The sequence below is a fragment of the Spermophilus citellus genome (assembly GCF_964194105.1).
Source record: "Spermophilus citellus genome assembly, chromosome: 2".
Lineage (NCBI taxonomy): Eukaryota > Metazoa > Chordata > Mammalia > Rodentia > Sciuridae > Spermophilus > Spermophilus citellus.
Window position 1 is genome coordinate 242,935,822 of NC_138183.1, and position 12,486 is coordinate 242,948,307.

General features: G+C 43.1%; 2 protein-coding genes across 7 annotated transcripts in view; one reads left to right on the forward strand and one right to left on the reverse strand.

Annotated features, from left to right (window-relative positions):
• The window catches only part of ZDHHC5 (zDHHC palmitoyltransferase 5), a 25,937-nt gene extending 22,186 nt beyond the window's left edge, over positions 1–3,751 (forward strand). For all 6 annotated transcript variants that reach the window (XM_081279605.1, XM_081279608.1, XM_081279610.1 and 3 more), the window contains 3 exons: positions 567–679; positions 1,147–2,006; positions 2,430–3,751. In XM_081279605.1, the coding sequence (XP_081135731.1) occupies positions 567–679; positions 1,147–2,006; positions 2,430–2,595 (1,139 nt within the window). In that variant the 3' untranslated portion in view covers positions 2,596–3,751. The remainder of the gene's footprint in view (positions 1–566; positions 680–1,146; positions 2,007–2,429) is intronic.
• MED19 (mediator complex subunit 19) lies at positions 2,978–12,383 on the reverse strand. Its single transcript, XM_081279617.1, has 5 exons — positions 12,115–12,383; positions 6,753–7,009; positions 6,490–6,586; positions 6,086–6,180; positions 2,978–5,901 (listed from the first exon to the last, which is right to left on the reverse strand). Exons 1-5 carry the CDS (start codon positions 12,329–12,331, stop codon positions 5,833–5,835), a joined length of 735 nt encoding a protein of 244 aa, XP_081135743.1. The 5' UTR covers positions 12,332–12,383; the 3' UTR covers positions 2,978–5,832.
• Positions 12,384–12,486: the final 103 nt, after the last annotated feature.

A 12,486-nucleotide genomic window follows, 5' to 3' on the forward strand; every position in this document is an offset into this window, starting at 1 on the left:
GGATCTAGCTTTGGTTGGCCTTGACTTTGAAATTCTCCTGCCTTAGCCTCCCTCAGTAGGATTGTACAGGTGTGTGTGTGTGTGTGTGTGTGTGTGTGTGTGTGTGTGTTACTAGGGTTGAACCTAGGGGTGCTTTACCACTGTGCTATGCTCCCAACCCATTTTTAAATTATTTATTTATTTTGTACCTGGGATTTAGAGACAGGGTCTCACTGAGTTGCTTAGCACCTCATCATTGCTGAGGCTGCCTTTGAACTTGAGATCCTCCTGTCTCAGCCTCCCTAAATTTTTTATTTTGAGACAAGGTCTTGCTAAGTTGCTTAGGGCGTAAGTTGCTGTGGCTACCCTTGAACTTGCAATCCTCCTGCTTCAGCCTCCTGAGTAGCATGAGCCTGGCTCCAGCGAGTACTTACTCTTGATTTCAGCAAAATTACGTTCCTTAGAGTTTTTCTTTTGCTGGGTATATCTGTCTGTTCTTATTTTCTCCTTCCTCCATATTTTAAGGAACCCTAGGAATATTAGGAGAATAGCTTATAAGTGCTTTTCCTGGGCTTTTCTACCTGCAGATAGCAGCCTCTTGGGCAAAGATAGCCCCCCAACACCTACCATGTACAAGTATCGGCCAGGTTACAGTAGCAGCAGCACATCAGCCGCCATGCCTCATTCCTCCAGCGCCAAGGTACTGTGTACTCTAGAAGTGGGGTTGTAATATACACCAACTCTTTGGGGGAAAAAACAAGCTGGTGAGAAGGAAAAGGCAGAAGGGAAGAGAAGAAATGGAAGATATTTTATGAATTGTTGGCCTTAGTAGAACTGAATTTCCTTGATAGTGTGTCCTTTATCAAAGAAGGAGCTACGTGTTATCATATAGCATCGATTATAGTGGTCGGATCTGATTCCAAAACCTAATTCTGCCATCATAAGCAAGTTACTTACTTATACCTTCTCCAAGCCTCATTTTCTGCGTCTTAAAATGAGAGATTATTTATTCCAGTTCATATATCTGAGTTAAGGAGTTAAACCAAATAATGCATGTAGAAGTTCTAAGCATACTACTGGCGTATAATTCCATTCTTGATTCTTTTGGCTCTGGGATCTAGTATTAGTCACAGAGGAGCACTAAGTTTGTTTTACTTTCTTCCTTAGTTAAGTCGTGGGGACAGCTTAAAGGAGCCAAACTCAATTGCAGAAAGCAGTCGCCATCCCAGCTATCGTTCAGAGCCCAGCTTGGAACCAGAGAGTTTCCGTTCTCCCACCTTTGGCAAAAGCTTTCACTTCGATCCCCTATCCAGTGGTTCGCGCTCCTCCAGCCTCAAGTCAGCCCAGGGCACAGGTTTTGAGCTGGGCCAGTTGCAGTCCATTCGTTCAGAAGGCACCACCTCCACCTCCTACAAGAGCCTGGCCAACCAGACACGCAATGGAAGCCTATCTTATGACAGCCTACTCACTCCTTCAGACAGTCCTGATTTCGAGTCAGTGCAGGCAGGGCCTGAGCCAGACCCGCCTTTAGGCTACACCTCTCCCTTCCTGTCAGCCCGGCTGGCCCAGCAACGGGAAGCCGAGAGGCACCCACGTTTGGTGCCAACCGGCCCAACACACCGAGAGCCCTCACCAGTCCGTTATGACAATCTGTCACGCCATATTGTGGCCTCCCTCCAGGAACGAGAGAAGCTGCTGCGCCAGTCACCCCCACTACCAGGCCGTGAGGAAGAACCAGGCTTGGGGGACTCAGGCATTCAGTCAACACCAGGCTCAGGCCATGCTCCTCGTACTAGTTCATCCTCAGATGATTCAAAGAGATCACCCTTAGGCAAGACTCCACTGGCACGCCCAGCAGTCCCCCGTTTTGGCAAACCAGATGGGCTAAGGGGCCGGGGGTTAGGATCCCCTGAACCAGGCCCAACTGCCCCATACCTGGGCCGATCCATGTCTTACAGCAGCCAAAAAGCCCCACCTGGTGTCTCTGAGACAGAGGAAGTGGCCTTGCAGCCATTACTGACACCCAAGTAAGTATTTGTACCACCCTGAACCTCAGCCAACTTAAAATTAGCATAGCACCATGCATAAGGTATCAGGGCTTTGCCGGTGCATTCTAATATGTGTACCCAAGGGCATCCCTGATAGCTCCTCATTTTCATTCATTCCAGCTGCCTTTGGATATTTCCTCCCTAAGAAACTGAAGATTAATACTAATGCTGTTTTATAAAAATATTCTGAGTGTCAGTATATAAGATAGCTGCTATTAGAGTGAATAGGGATATAGGGAATCAGCCTATTTTAAGCATGGCAATAAAATGAGAGATTATTTGAATAACAAAAATACATAGAGAAAAGTGCATTTGTTTTCCTCTTAACCAAATTTTAAACTGTTTACCTTACCTGTATTTTATGCCCCACTTCCTTACAACTGCTTTTTCTTTCCTTCCCAGAGATGAAGTACAGCTCAAGACCGCCTACAGCAAATCCAATGGGCAGCCCAAGAACATAGGCTCATCCTCTTCTGGCCCAGGCCAGCCACCTCTCAGTAGCCCCACAAGGGGAGGAGTCAAGAAGGTGTCAGGGGTGGGTGGTACCACCTATGAGATTTCGGTGTGAGCCTTCGGCGACTCTCCTCCCCCCCACCTCTGCGCCTACACCAAAGGGCCCCAGGTGGCCACCTTCCTTCCCTCAAGGGGCTCCCCTCCCCTGCATGGACATTTTTTAAACCACTGATTCCAAGGAGATGAGGTGCATTTTATAAAGTGCAGTGGGGTTGGGGAGTTGGAGAGTTGGGGCCCTGAGACTGGGGTAGCAATCCCCTTTTACCTTCTAAGACCTTCCCTTCCTTAATCCCTGGACCAGACTCAGTGGACATTTGTGCAATTGCTCGCCCTGGAGGGAACCAGATCATTTTTAAAACCAGAAATAATTTTTTTTATTATTGTTACGGATTCTATTTTTTTCCTCTTCTGCGTTACCAGGTGTGTGTGTACATATATATATATTATAAATATCAAAGAAATTATATATCTATCCTGGGATGGGAAAATGAGGGAGGGATACACAAAGGAGGGGGGATTCTACTTTTCCCCTTTCCTCAGACCAGCAGGAAAAGAGACATCCAGGTCTTCCTTTTTTCCCATGGTTCCCTCTTATCCCAGTTACCAACTAAGGAAATAGCACCCCCTGTTGGTGCTGATTAGGAAAGAAACCTGGGGAGAGGTGAGTCTGGGATCTTGGTCAGAACAGACTTGGAGAGAGCTAGCTTTCAATGTTCATTGGCATTTAATTTCCCCAGGAGAGGGGTCAGAGCTCCATGACACTGGTGGTGGTGATGGTGGTGGAGGTGGAGGAGGAGGAGGATCAGGAAGAGAACTTGACCTAGCTCAAAAAATAATACCGGATAATCCCCCTTCTTGGGGGAGAGGGATTTAGAGTGGCTTCTTCAGTGAGCCCTTCATAACTTCCCCCTAGCTTACATGGTTGACGTGATTTAAAAATCAAAGAAGGCCAGGAAAGAAAAAAAGCAATATTTTTCATCACATGCCAAAAATGGGATAGAGCAAAGGAGTGGCAGGCCTAGGCCCCTCCAAGTATCCCTTAGGGGTGACCCCTCAGCCCATCTAAGTATTGTGCTGGGTAGAGGGGATACCTGGGTTCTGACCTCTAAATAGGGAAGACCCCAACCTCTACACAGAGGACCTTTTATTTTTTATTCTGATTAGCCATTTTAAACCAACAAGGAATAAAAGGAAATCCTGATCTAACCAGCTCCCACTGACTTGTGTTTTGTCTGGTTAAAGTAGGGTGAATGATCTCTGGTGGGAAGTCATCACAAAGAAAACCTCATCTGCTTCTCTGGTCTCAGCCATCTTTAAGCTGGACATAAAGAAATTTACGTATAACAGCAGCTCCTGTTTTTATTTGGGTGAAACTTTGCAACTACCAAAACCTTGTCATTTCAAAGCTTAGGGAACTCTTGTCACAGTTGTCTCTGAAAATAAGGTTCCTTTTGGATACAGCCAAATGTAAGACAGTATGAATGCAGGTTGACTGGATATGGGTGGCAGGTCAACCAATTAACACACATTGTCTTCTATTTGTCAAAAGCAAAGGATGGTGCCCTAATTTTAAATAATCATCTTCAGACACTAGATTTCAAGAAACAGGCCAGAACCCTGTTTTCACTCTGTAGCATCAACTCTTTCCTGAAGGGAATTGAATGAGTGGTTTTCTACTCAGAGATCTGGTTCATAGCAACTGATTTTAACTGTTTTATCAGACATTACTTCAGGTCAGTGCTGCACACTGTTATCCTCCCAACTCTGGAGGCTGAGGTAGGAGGATCACAAGTTCAAGGCCAACCACAGCAATTTAGTAAGACCCTGCCTCAAAAAGGGGGACTGGGGTTGTGGCTCAGCAGTAGAGTGCTCGCCTAGCACGTGTGAGGCACTGGGTTCAAGCTTCAGTACCACATAAAAATAAATAAAATAAAGGTATTGTGACTAAATACAATAAAAAAATATTTTAAAAGGGGTGGAACTGGGGATATGACTCAGTGGTAATGTGCCCCTGGGTTCAATCCCTAGTGCCCACCCCCATCCCCAAAAGAAAACCAAAACCAACCCCCCTTTCCTTTTTGAGGCACTAGGGATTGAACCAGGGCCTCTCGTATCTTATGCAAGTATTCTACCACTGAGGTACATCCCTAACCATTTTTACAGGGTCTCACTGAATTGCCAAAGCTGGCCTCAAAATTGTGATCCTCCTGCCTTCTAAGTAGCTGGGATTCCAGGCATGTGTCACTGTGCCTGGCTATTTTACAACTTGATGGCTATTTTAGGCTGCCTTTATTGTTGCTATATTAGAAACTTGGAAGTATTTTCAAAGCAGCCAAATAATTCCAATTCCTAACTAAGGAAAGAAGCAGGTGAAATGATTTTTTAAAAAAGACTAGAAGTGGGCTGAGGTTGTAGATCAGAGGTAGAGCACTCCCCTTGTATGCGGGAGGCACTGGGTTGGATCCTCAACACATAAAAATAAAATATTGTGTCCACCTATAACTAAAAAGTAAATATTAAAAAAAAAAAAAAGACCAGAAGCATTTGCCTTTCCTCCCAGAGGTTCATTTCAAAAAAATCATAGGCTTCTGACTAAAAACCAATCTTGCTGAAATACACTGGTGATTGTGGATGCCTTTTTAGTTGGCTAATTTGTTTCAAAATAAAATAGACCTGGAGCCCACTGTTGACCCCTAATTGGTTCAACTGTTCAGATGGAGCATGAAGATTTATCCAAGCACTTGGTTTATCCTGTTATGTGTTTGCTATGGAAAGTATTAGCAAGCACTGCCTCACTTTTTTCCACTGGGGACCATGTTCCTCGTTTCATTTTCATTGTTTCTCTGCTAACGAGATCATGTAATGACAAGACTCAAGTCCCTTCTGATCTCAGCAATGCTTTTTAAACCCTTACTTTCACAGAAAGGCACTTACCTCTTAACAGGCAGCCACACTTCAGTCAGTTTGATAAATTAAAAAAATTTTTTTTTTTTTTTTTTTTTTTTTTTACGAAAAATCCTAACAAACCAAGTCCTGAAATCAGACAAATTGCACAAGAGAGAAAAGAAATAGAAAGCTTCCTGGGAGAGGAAGAGATGTCCATGAGAAAACCAACAGGGCTGAGCCTTACATGCCCTTCTCTCTTCTAATGTATTACTCTTAATAAAGTACAGCAGGAGCTGGTCTCTGTCCACACTGCTGGATGCTCTCAAAGCAGCATCCCAAGAGCCTGGAAGATAGCTTTTGTTAGCAGATTCAGTACTGCAGGAAAAGCCAGAGTCCAGTGATTCTGTTAACGGAGGCTGCTGCTGCTGCTGGCTTGGGAGCTGCCCATACCTGGATGGTCTGGACTATGTCGGTTCTGAGGGAGACAAAGAAAGGGTAAAAACATTTAGGAACTATCTTGGCCTTGACCAGTGCTATGTAAGAAAAAGAACGTCTTGCGTTTTCAATCTTAGGTCAACTTCAAGCAAAGGATAAAATCTTTAGGACAGGGTGAAATATAAGGAAACTCATTGGGCTGTAGCAACAGGCCTCCCCCCTACCTTCTTTTTCTTCTTTTCTTTCTTCTTCCTTTTCCTATCAGGATCCTCTTCTTTTTTCTTTTTCTTCTTCTTGTGATCCGAATCAGATGGTGTTTCTGTAAGGTGACATTAGATGCTTATCACCTCTAGAGCTCAAAATCCTCTACTGCTATGAACTCTGAAGGCTACAGCAAAACCTCAAGTCAGGGGCAAATGCTTTTTTCTAAATGGCCAGGAAGAATAAAGTGCTGCTAAAGACCCTCTCCCAAGTCAATGTTTGCCCAAGAGACCCCAGAATATCAGTCTTCATCTTCAGGAGAATTAAGAGTCCACACTCTTGTAGGAAACTAACTGGGATTAACTGGAAGGCCAAACCAGATTGAGAAGGTCACATTTTCTTGCTTTTGAATAGAATTGCTTCTTACCTGGGGGGACAGGATCCTGGGTACGGCTCTGTTTGTGTTTGTGTTTATTCTTCTTCTTGGGAGGCTGAATGTGCATCAGACGACACTGCTCGGGCAACTGAAAGAACCAAAGGAAGGGCCAGATGACTAAGAGGAAATGCCCTGCTCCCATCATGTGTTCTGCTTAGTAAATTATGAAGGAACAGACTTGAACAGAAAAGCCACCTTCATGCCTCTTAGGTCTCATCATCATTTGCCTTTCTCCTCCCCAAGAGAGGACTCACCGGGCCAGTATGGAGGCGGAAGCCAGAGAGCATGGTCCCTGTGATAGGATTAAAAGAGCCACCAAGAATAGGTGGCTTCTCAATGAGGGAACGGAGGCTGCTGTTATCATGGGAACCAGGCAGATCAATCATCCCTGGCAAGTCAGGCAGGAAATTACTTAGCTTCTCCTTCACCTTCTTTCCACAGAATTTATTATAGTCATGTTCCAAGTTGTAATGTGTGATCAGATTGGTGCTGCCTGTCAGCTCTGTACTACCTAGACAACACAGAATAATAAAAGATTAGTAATAAAAACAGATTTTTTTGTCATTGACCTAGAGGGAAAGCAAAGGATTATATTTTAACCTAGATAAGGAATTCTAAATGAGAATTACAAAAATTCAAACTGATTTATATAAAGCAAGAAACAAAGCAAAAGTAAATTACAGGTTGACCACCCTGAGTCCAAAAACCTGAAATCTGAAATGGCTGGGAAATTGGAAACTTTTTGAACTCTATCATAAGACTTTTTGTTTCAGATTTTGAAGCATTTCAATTTCAGATTTTTGGGTTACAGAGCTCAACTGATAAAATCTAAACATTTCAAAATCTGAAAACCTATGAAATCTGAGACACTTCTGGTCCCAAGCATTTTGAATAAGGGGCAGTCAATCTATAATATATAATAAGCACTAAAGACATAGTTGGGCATAGTGGTGTATGCTTGTAATCCTGGCTACTTGGGAAGTGGAGACAAAAGTATCAAGTTTGAGGACAGCCTCAGTAACTCAGACTTGTCTCAAAAAATAAGAAGGAATGGGGATATATTTCAGTGGTAGTGTGCAGAATTTAATCACCAGTACCCCCCCTCCCCAACACACACAAATAATAATAGTACAGAATGGTAGGAGTAGAAGTGAAAAAAGGGTAAAAATCTAAGCAGGGCATATTGCTCTAGCCCAATGAAGGAGACACTCCTTGAACTAATCTGAACAATAATTCACATGACATTTATGTTTTTATAAGTGCTTTTCATAAAATTTACCAGTGAGACCCAGGTGCAGTGGTGCAGGCCTGTAATCCTAGCAGCTTGGGAGGCTGAGGCAAGAGGACCATGAGTTCAAAGCCAGCCTCAGCAACTTAGCGAGGCCCTAAGCAACTCACTAAATTATACACTCAGTCCTTTATTTTTATTTTGAGACAGGCCTTGCTAAGTTGCTGAGGGCCTCACTAATGCTGAGGCTGACCTCAAACTTGTGAGCCTTCTACCTCTGCCTCCTGAACCACTGCCACCACATCAAGTTGTTTTTTTTTTTTTTAATAGCAAAAAATATGAATCACCTTCACATAAAAAAAAAAAAAAAAAAAGATTTGGGGGCTGGGGTTGTGGCTCAGTGGTAGAGTGCTCACCTAGCATGTTTGAGGCGCTGGGTTCAATCCTCAGCACCACATAAACAAACAAACAAATAAATGAAATAAAGGTGTGTGCTCAACTGCAACTAAAAGAAAAAAGAAAACTAAAAAAAAAATATTTTTCCCCCTAGTTATGAGTACCTAACATTTCTACTCTTTGTTTTGTTTTGTTTTCTTTTTTTGATATTAAAGATTGAATCCAGGGCTGGGGATGTGGCTCAAGCGGTAGCGTGCTCGCCTGGCATGCGTGCGGCCCGGGTTCGATCCTCAGTACCACATACCAACAAAAATGTTGTGTCCGCCGAGAACTAAAAAATAAAAATATTAAAAATTCTCTCTCTCTCTCTCTCCTCTCTCTTAAAAAAAAAAAAAAAAAAAAAAAGATTGAATCCAGGGGTGCTTTACCACTGAGCTGCACCTCCACTCCTTTTTATTTGAGACAGGGTCTCACTAAATTGCTAAGGCTGGCCTCAAACTTGTGATCCTGCTTCAGCTCCTGTGTTGCTGGGATTACAAGCATACATCACTGCGCACGTCTCTGCTTGTAAAGATGTTACTGTTACCAGTATCTTTATTCTTCCTCATGCCAAGTATTAATATTTCACTTAGAAGACAGAATATTTTGGGGGGGGGGTTCTGGGATTGAATCCACTGGTATTAACCACTGGGCCACATCCCTAGCCTGTTTCTGTATTTTAGAGACAGGGTTTTGCTGAGTTGCTAAGTGCCTTGCTAAGTTACTGAAGGTGGCTTCTAACTTGTGATCCTCCTGCCTCAGCCTTCTGAGCCACAGGGATTATAGGTGTGTGCCACCGCACCTGGCTGACAGAAATGTTTGGTTACAAGTGGACAACTAGAATCCTAATTCTGACTGTCTTCCATACCACAGTTCCTCAAATGAAAACATTGAAAAGTTTAAAAATACATGGAAGGCATTATCAATATAAATACTGTATTGCTGATTTTTTTCAAAGAATATAAACTTACTAGAACTTGATGAAGACTGAGTAGCAAGGGCAGAAACATCTAACCTGTAACTTCATCTGTAATTATGATCATCACATGGATACAAATGACAAGTGGCTTGTTTATAATCATTCACTTGGGGAAAACTCAGGTTCTGACTGACTATGAGCCCCCTGAAGACAGAAAGTGTCTTGTTTATTCATGCATTGCTAATGCCCAGCATGGTGCACACGTTAACTACTCAATAAATATTAAATGAACAAGGTACTTTTACTCTATGTGTTTGGGTCTTACTCCATACTTTTCCTTCTTGTTATTGCCAAAAATCTCAGAAGAATGGTCTAATTGTAATGGCAAGAGACTTAGTGTCATGGTAAACGTTCTCTAACTCTGGGCACTACCTCCTGCCATTACTGTCTCTTGATTTTTTGCCCTGACAGCTCTCCTCCTTCCAGATGGTTTTACTTAAGGCTCAAGGTGAGAAGGCACTCACTTTTTCTAAACTTTTTTAATAAGAGTTCAACTTTCTGTTTTTACTATTAGTTCTAAGAAGATAATTTATAAATTTTTATCCCCGGCCCTGACTCACTCAAAAACAAAATCTTGCTCTTCCATCACTTTTTTAGTCAACTCTATGCAGGTTTGATGTTTTTTTCCTTAAAGTTCCAAATATTGCCCACATCACCCATGGCTTCTCTATTTTATGGGTCACTTCTCTTTCACTCATGGGTTCCATCCCCAGTACAAAAACAAAAGGGTAGGGGGACAAGAGAATAAAGAAACTGGTAGACACCAATTACCAATCAAAGGATAGTCAACTTTTTTTTTTTTTTTTTTTGATACCAGGGATTGAACTCGGGGGCACTCGACTACTAAGTCACATCCCCAGCCCTATTTTGTATTTTTATTTAGAGACAGGGTCTCATTGAGTTGCTTAGCACCTCACCATTGCTGAGGCTGGCTTTGAACTCATGATCCTCATGTTTCAGCCTCCAAGCTGCTGGGATTAAAGGCATGTGCCACTGCATAGGGCTGATAGTCAAACTTCTTTTTTTTAGTCAAACTTATTTACACTTCAGTTTTTTAAACTAGAAATGAAGATAAATAATGCCTACCTCAAAGGGCAATTCTAAGTACTACACAGCATTACATATGGGTGTCTCCCAAGTCATGATATGGCAATAAGACTTGGAATGAACTGAAAGGCATCCTGGAGACTTAACATGTCCAAAATAACTTGTGATTTCTACCATCTAAAACTTATTTTTTCTTCATATTCCAGTCTCAGATACCATCCACCCCATTCCTCAAGTCAAAATCTTAAATTATCAATTCCTCCCTTTGCTTCACTTCTACATGTGATTCTTCATTCCTGTCAGCTCTACCTCTAACATGTATCCTGTATCCATTCACTTTTCCTGAACTACTGAAGGGTAGCTTCTGACTGATTAACCCAATTTTTGTTGTTCATGGAGCTGTTTGGGTGATTAAAAATAAATGATCGGGCTGGGGATGTGGCTCAAGCGGTAGCGCGCTCGCCTGGCATGCATGCGACCAGGGTTCGATCCTCAGCACCATATACAAAGATGTTGTGTCCGCCGAAAACAAAAAATAAACATTAAAGAAATTCTCTCTCTTTAAAAAAAGTAAAATAAATGATCATGTCACCCCATGCTGGCTTCTCTTATAACTTAAAATCTAAATGCCTTCTAAAGGCCTCTGCCCAGCTTTCCCTCTTCACCCTTTACTGCTCCTGCCCTTGTTCACTTCACTGGCGTCCAGTGGGTCTTCTGTCCCTCAGAGATTCCAAGCATTTTCTTACATGAGGACTAGCTTATCTAATTTTGTGTATACCTAGAAGTATCTCTCCTTCCGTCCATAGTAGCAGGATCTTTGTCTATGCTCAATTTTAGCCTAAATGCTATTTACTCAGAGAGAATGCTATGATCATTTCAGCTAAAATAGTTCTGCCCTCAATTATTTATGTCTGTTCCTCATACTATTAACTACCATCTTGTTATGCCAGGCGAGCGTGCTACTGCTTGAGCCACATCCCCAGCCGATCATTTATTTTTAATTACCCAAACAGCTCCATGAACAACAAAATTGGGTTAATCAGTCAGAAGCTACCCTTCAGTAGTTCAGGAAAAGTGAATGGATACAGGATACATGTTTATATTTCACCTCTTTTGCTGACATGTAATCTTCAAAAAGGCAAGGATCTTATCAATCTTGTTCACACTGTATCTCCAGTGTTTAGAATAGTGCTTGATAAATAGTGCTTAACAAAATAATTTTTGTATTCTTGTGGTACTGTCACTTGAATCTAGAACCTTATGGATGCTGGGCAAGTGCTCTCTCACTTAGCCACATCACCAGTCCCCCAAATAAGTTTTTGAATGGAAGAATTTGGTTCAGGGGGCTGGGGATGTGGCTCAAGCGGTAGCGCGCTCGCCTGGCATGCGTGCAGCCCAGGTTCGATCCTCAGCACCACATACCAACAAAGATGTTGTGTCCACCGAGAACTAAAAAATAAATATTAAAAATTCTCTCTCTCTCCTCACTCTTTAAAAAAAAAAAAAAAGAATTTGGTTCAGTTCTAATACCCTCTTTTAGTAGATGGATTGTTGAACTTCTGGGAAGGCAGGCAACTTGCTTCAAACAAAATTTGTGTCCCACATAAACTAAAACCTTAGGTCCCCAGAGGAGTTAAATCTGGCTTCTAAAGTTCCAACTATTTTTTTTTCCTAGACCGCCACAAGTCAGTGACAGAGCCTGGCTTTAGCACGAAAAATAGTGCAGAGATGCATGGCCACTCGCCCCCAATCAATCCCATAAATTCAAGCTATTCCTTTGTGAATCCTAACAGCCTTTCCGACTTTAAGCTGCACATCTGGCCACGCGTTACCTAGGTTACTTCGCACCGCAGAGAAACACATAGCCACGCCCATTACCTCCTATGTATGATCTGATTGGCTGACTTCGGCCAGGCCTAGTACTCACCTGGCAGTTCCCTCATTAGGTAAAAGGGGCCACAACCAGCCGCTGACTTGTCTGCACCCGAAGGGGCGGTGGCCGCGGATGAAGGCGGGGCCGTGCCGGGTCCCCCGCCCGGAGGAGGTGGAGGTGGAGGTGGAGGTTTTCCTGGTCCGAAGCCGAGTGCAGTTGGAGGCGGTGGTGGGTCAGCTTGAGCTCCGAATAGCGCCGTGAAATTCTCCATCGTCCCCACAGCCGCGGCGCTGCCTTGGTGTCTGTGGCGTTAGTGATATTCATTGGACAATCCTTTCACCGGGAACCGCCCTCTTCCTTTAGGAGCCTCCTATCATTGGATATTGCAAGCCACGCCCACCTCATTTCGGCAACTACTTCCGTCGC

Bases quoted from the DNA above. Each gene is read 5' to 3' on its own strand.
- MED19 (XM_081279617.1), bottom strand. From the start codon at position 12,331: ATGGAGAATTTCACGGCGCTATTCGGAGCTCAAGCTGACCCACCACCG. The intron at 7,010-12,114 runs GTGAGTACTAGG...TGTGTTGTCTAG, and splicing joins CCTAATGAGGGAACTGCCAG to GTAGTACAGAGCTGACAGGC. The intron at 6,181-6,489 runs GTAAGAAGCAAT...GTCACCTTACAG, and splicing joins CCAGGATCCTGTCCCCCCAG to AAACACCATCTGATTCGGAT.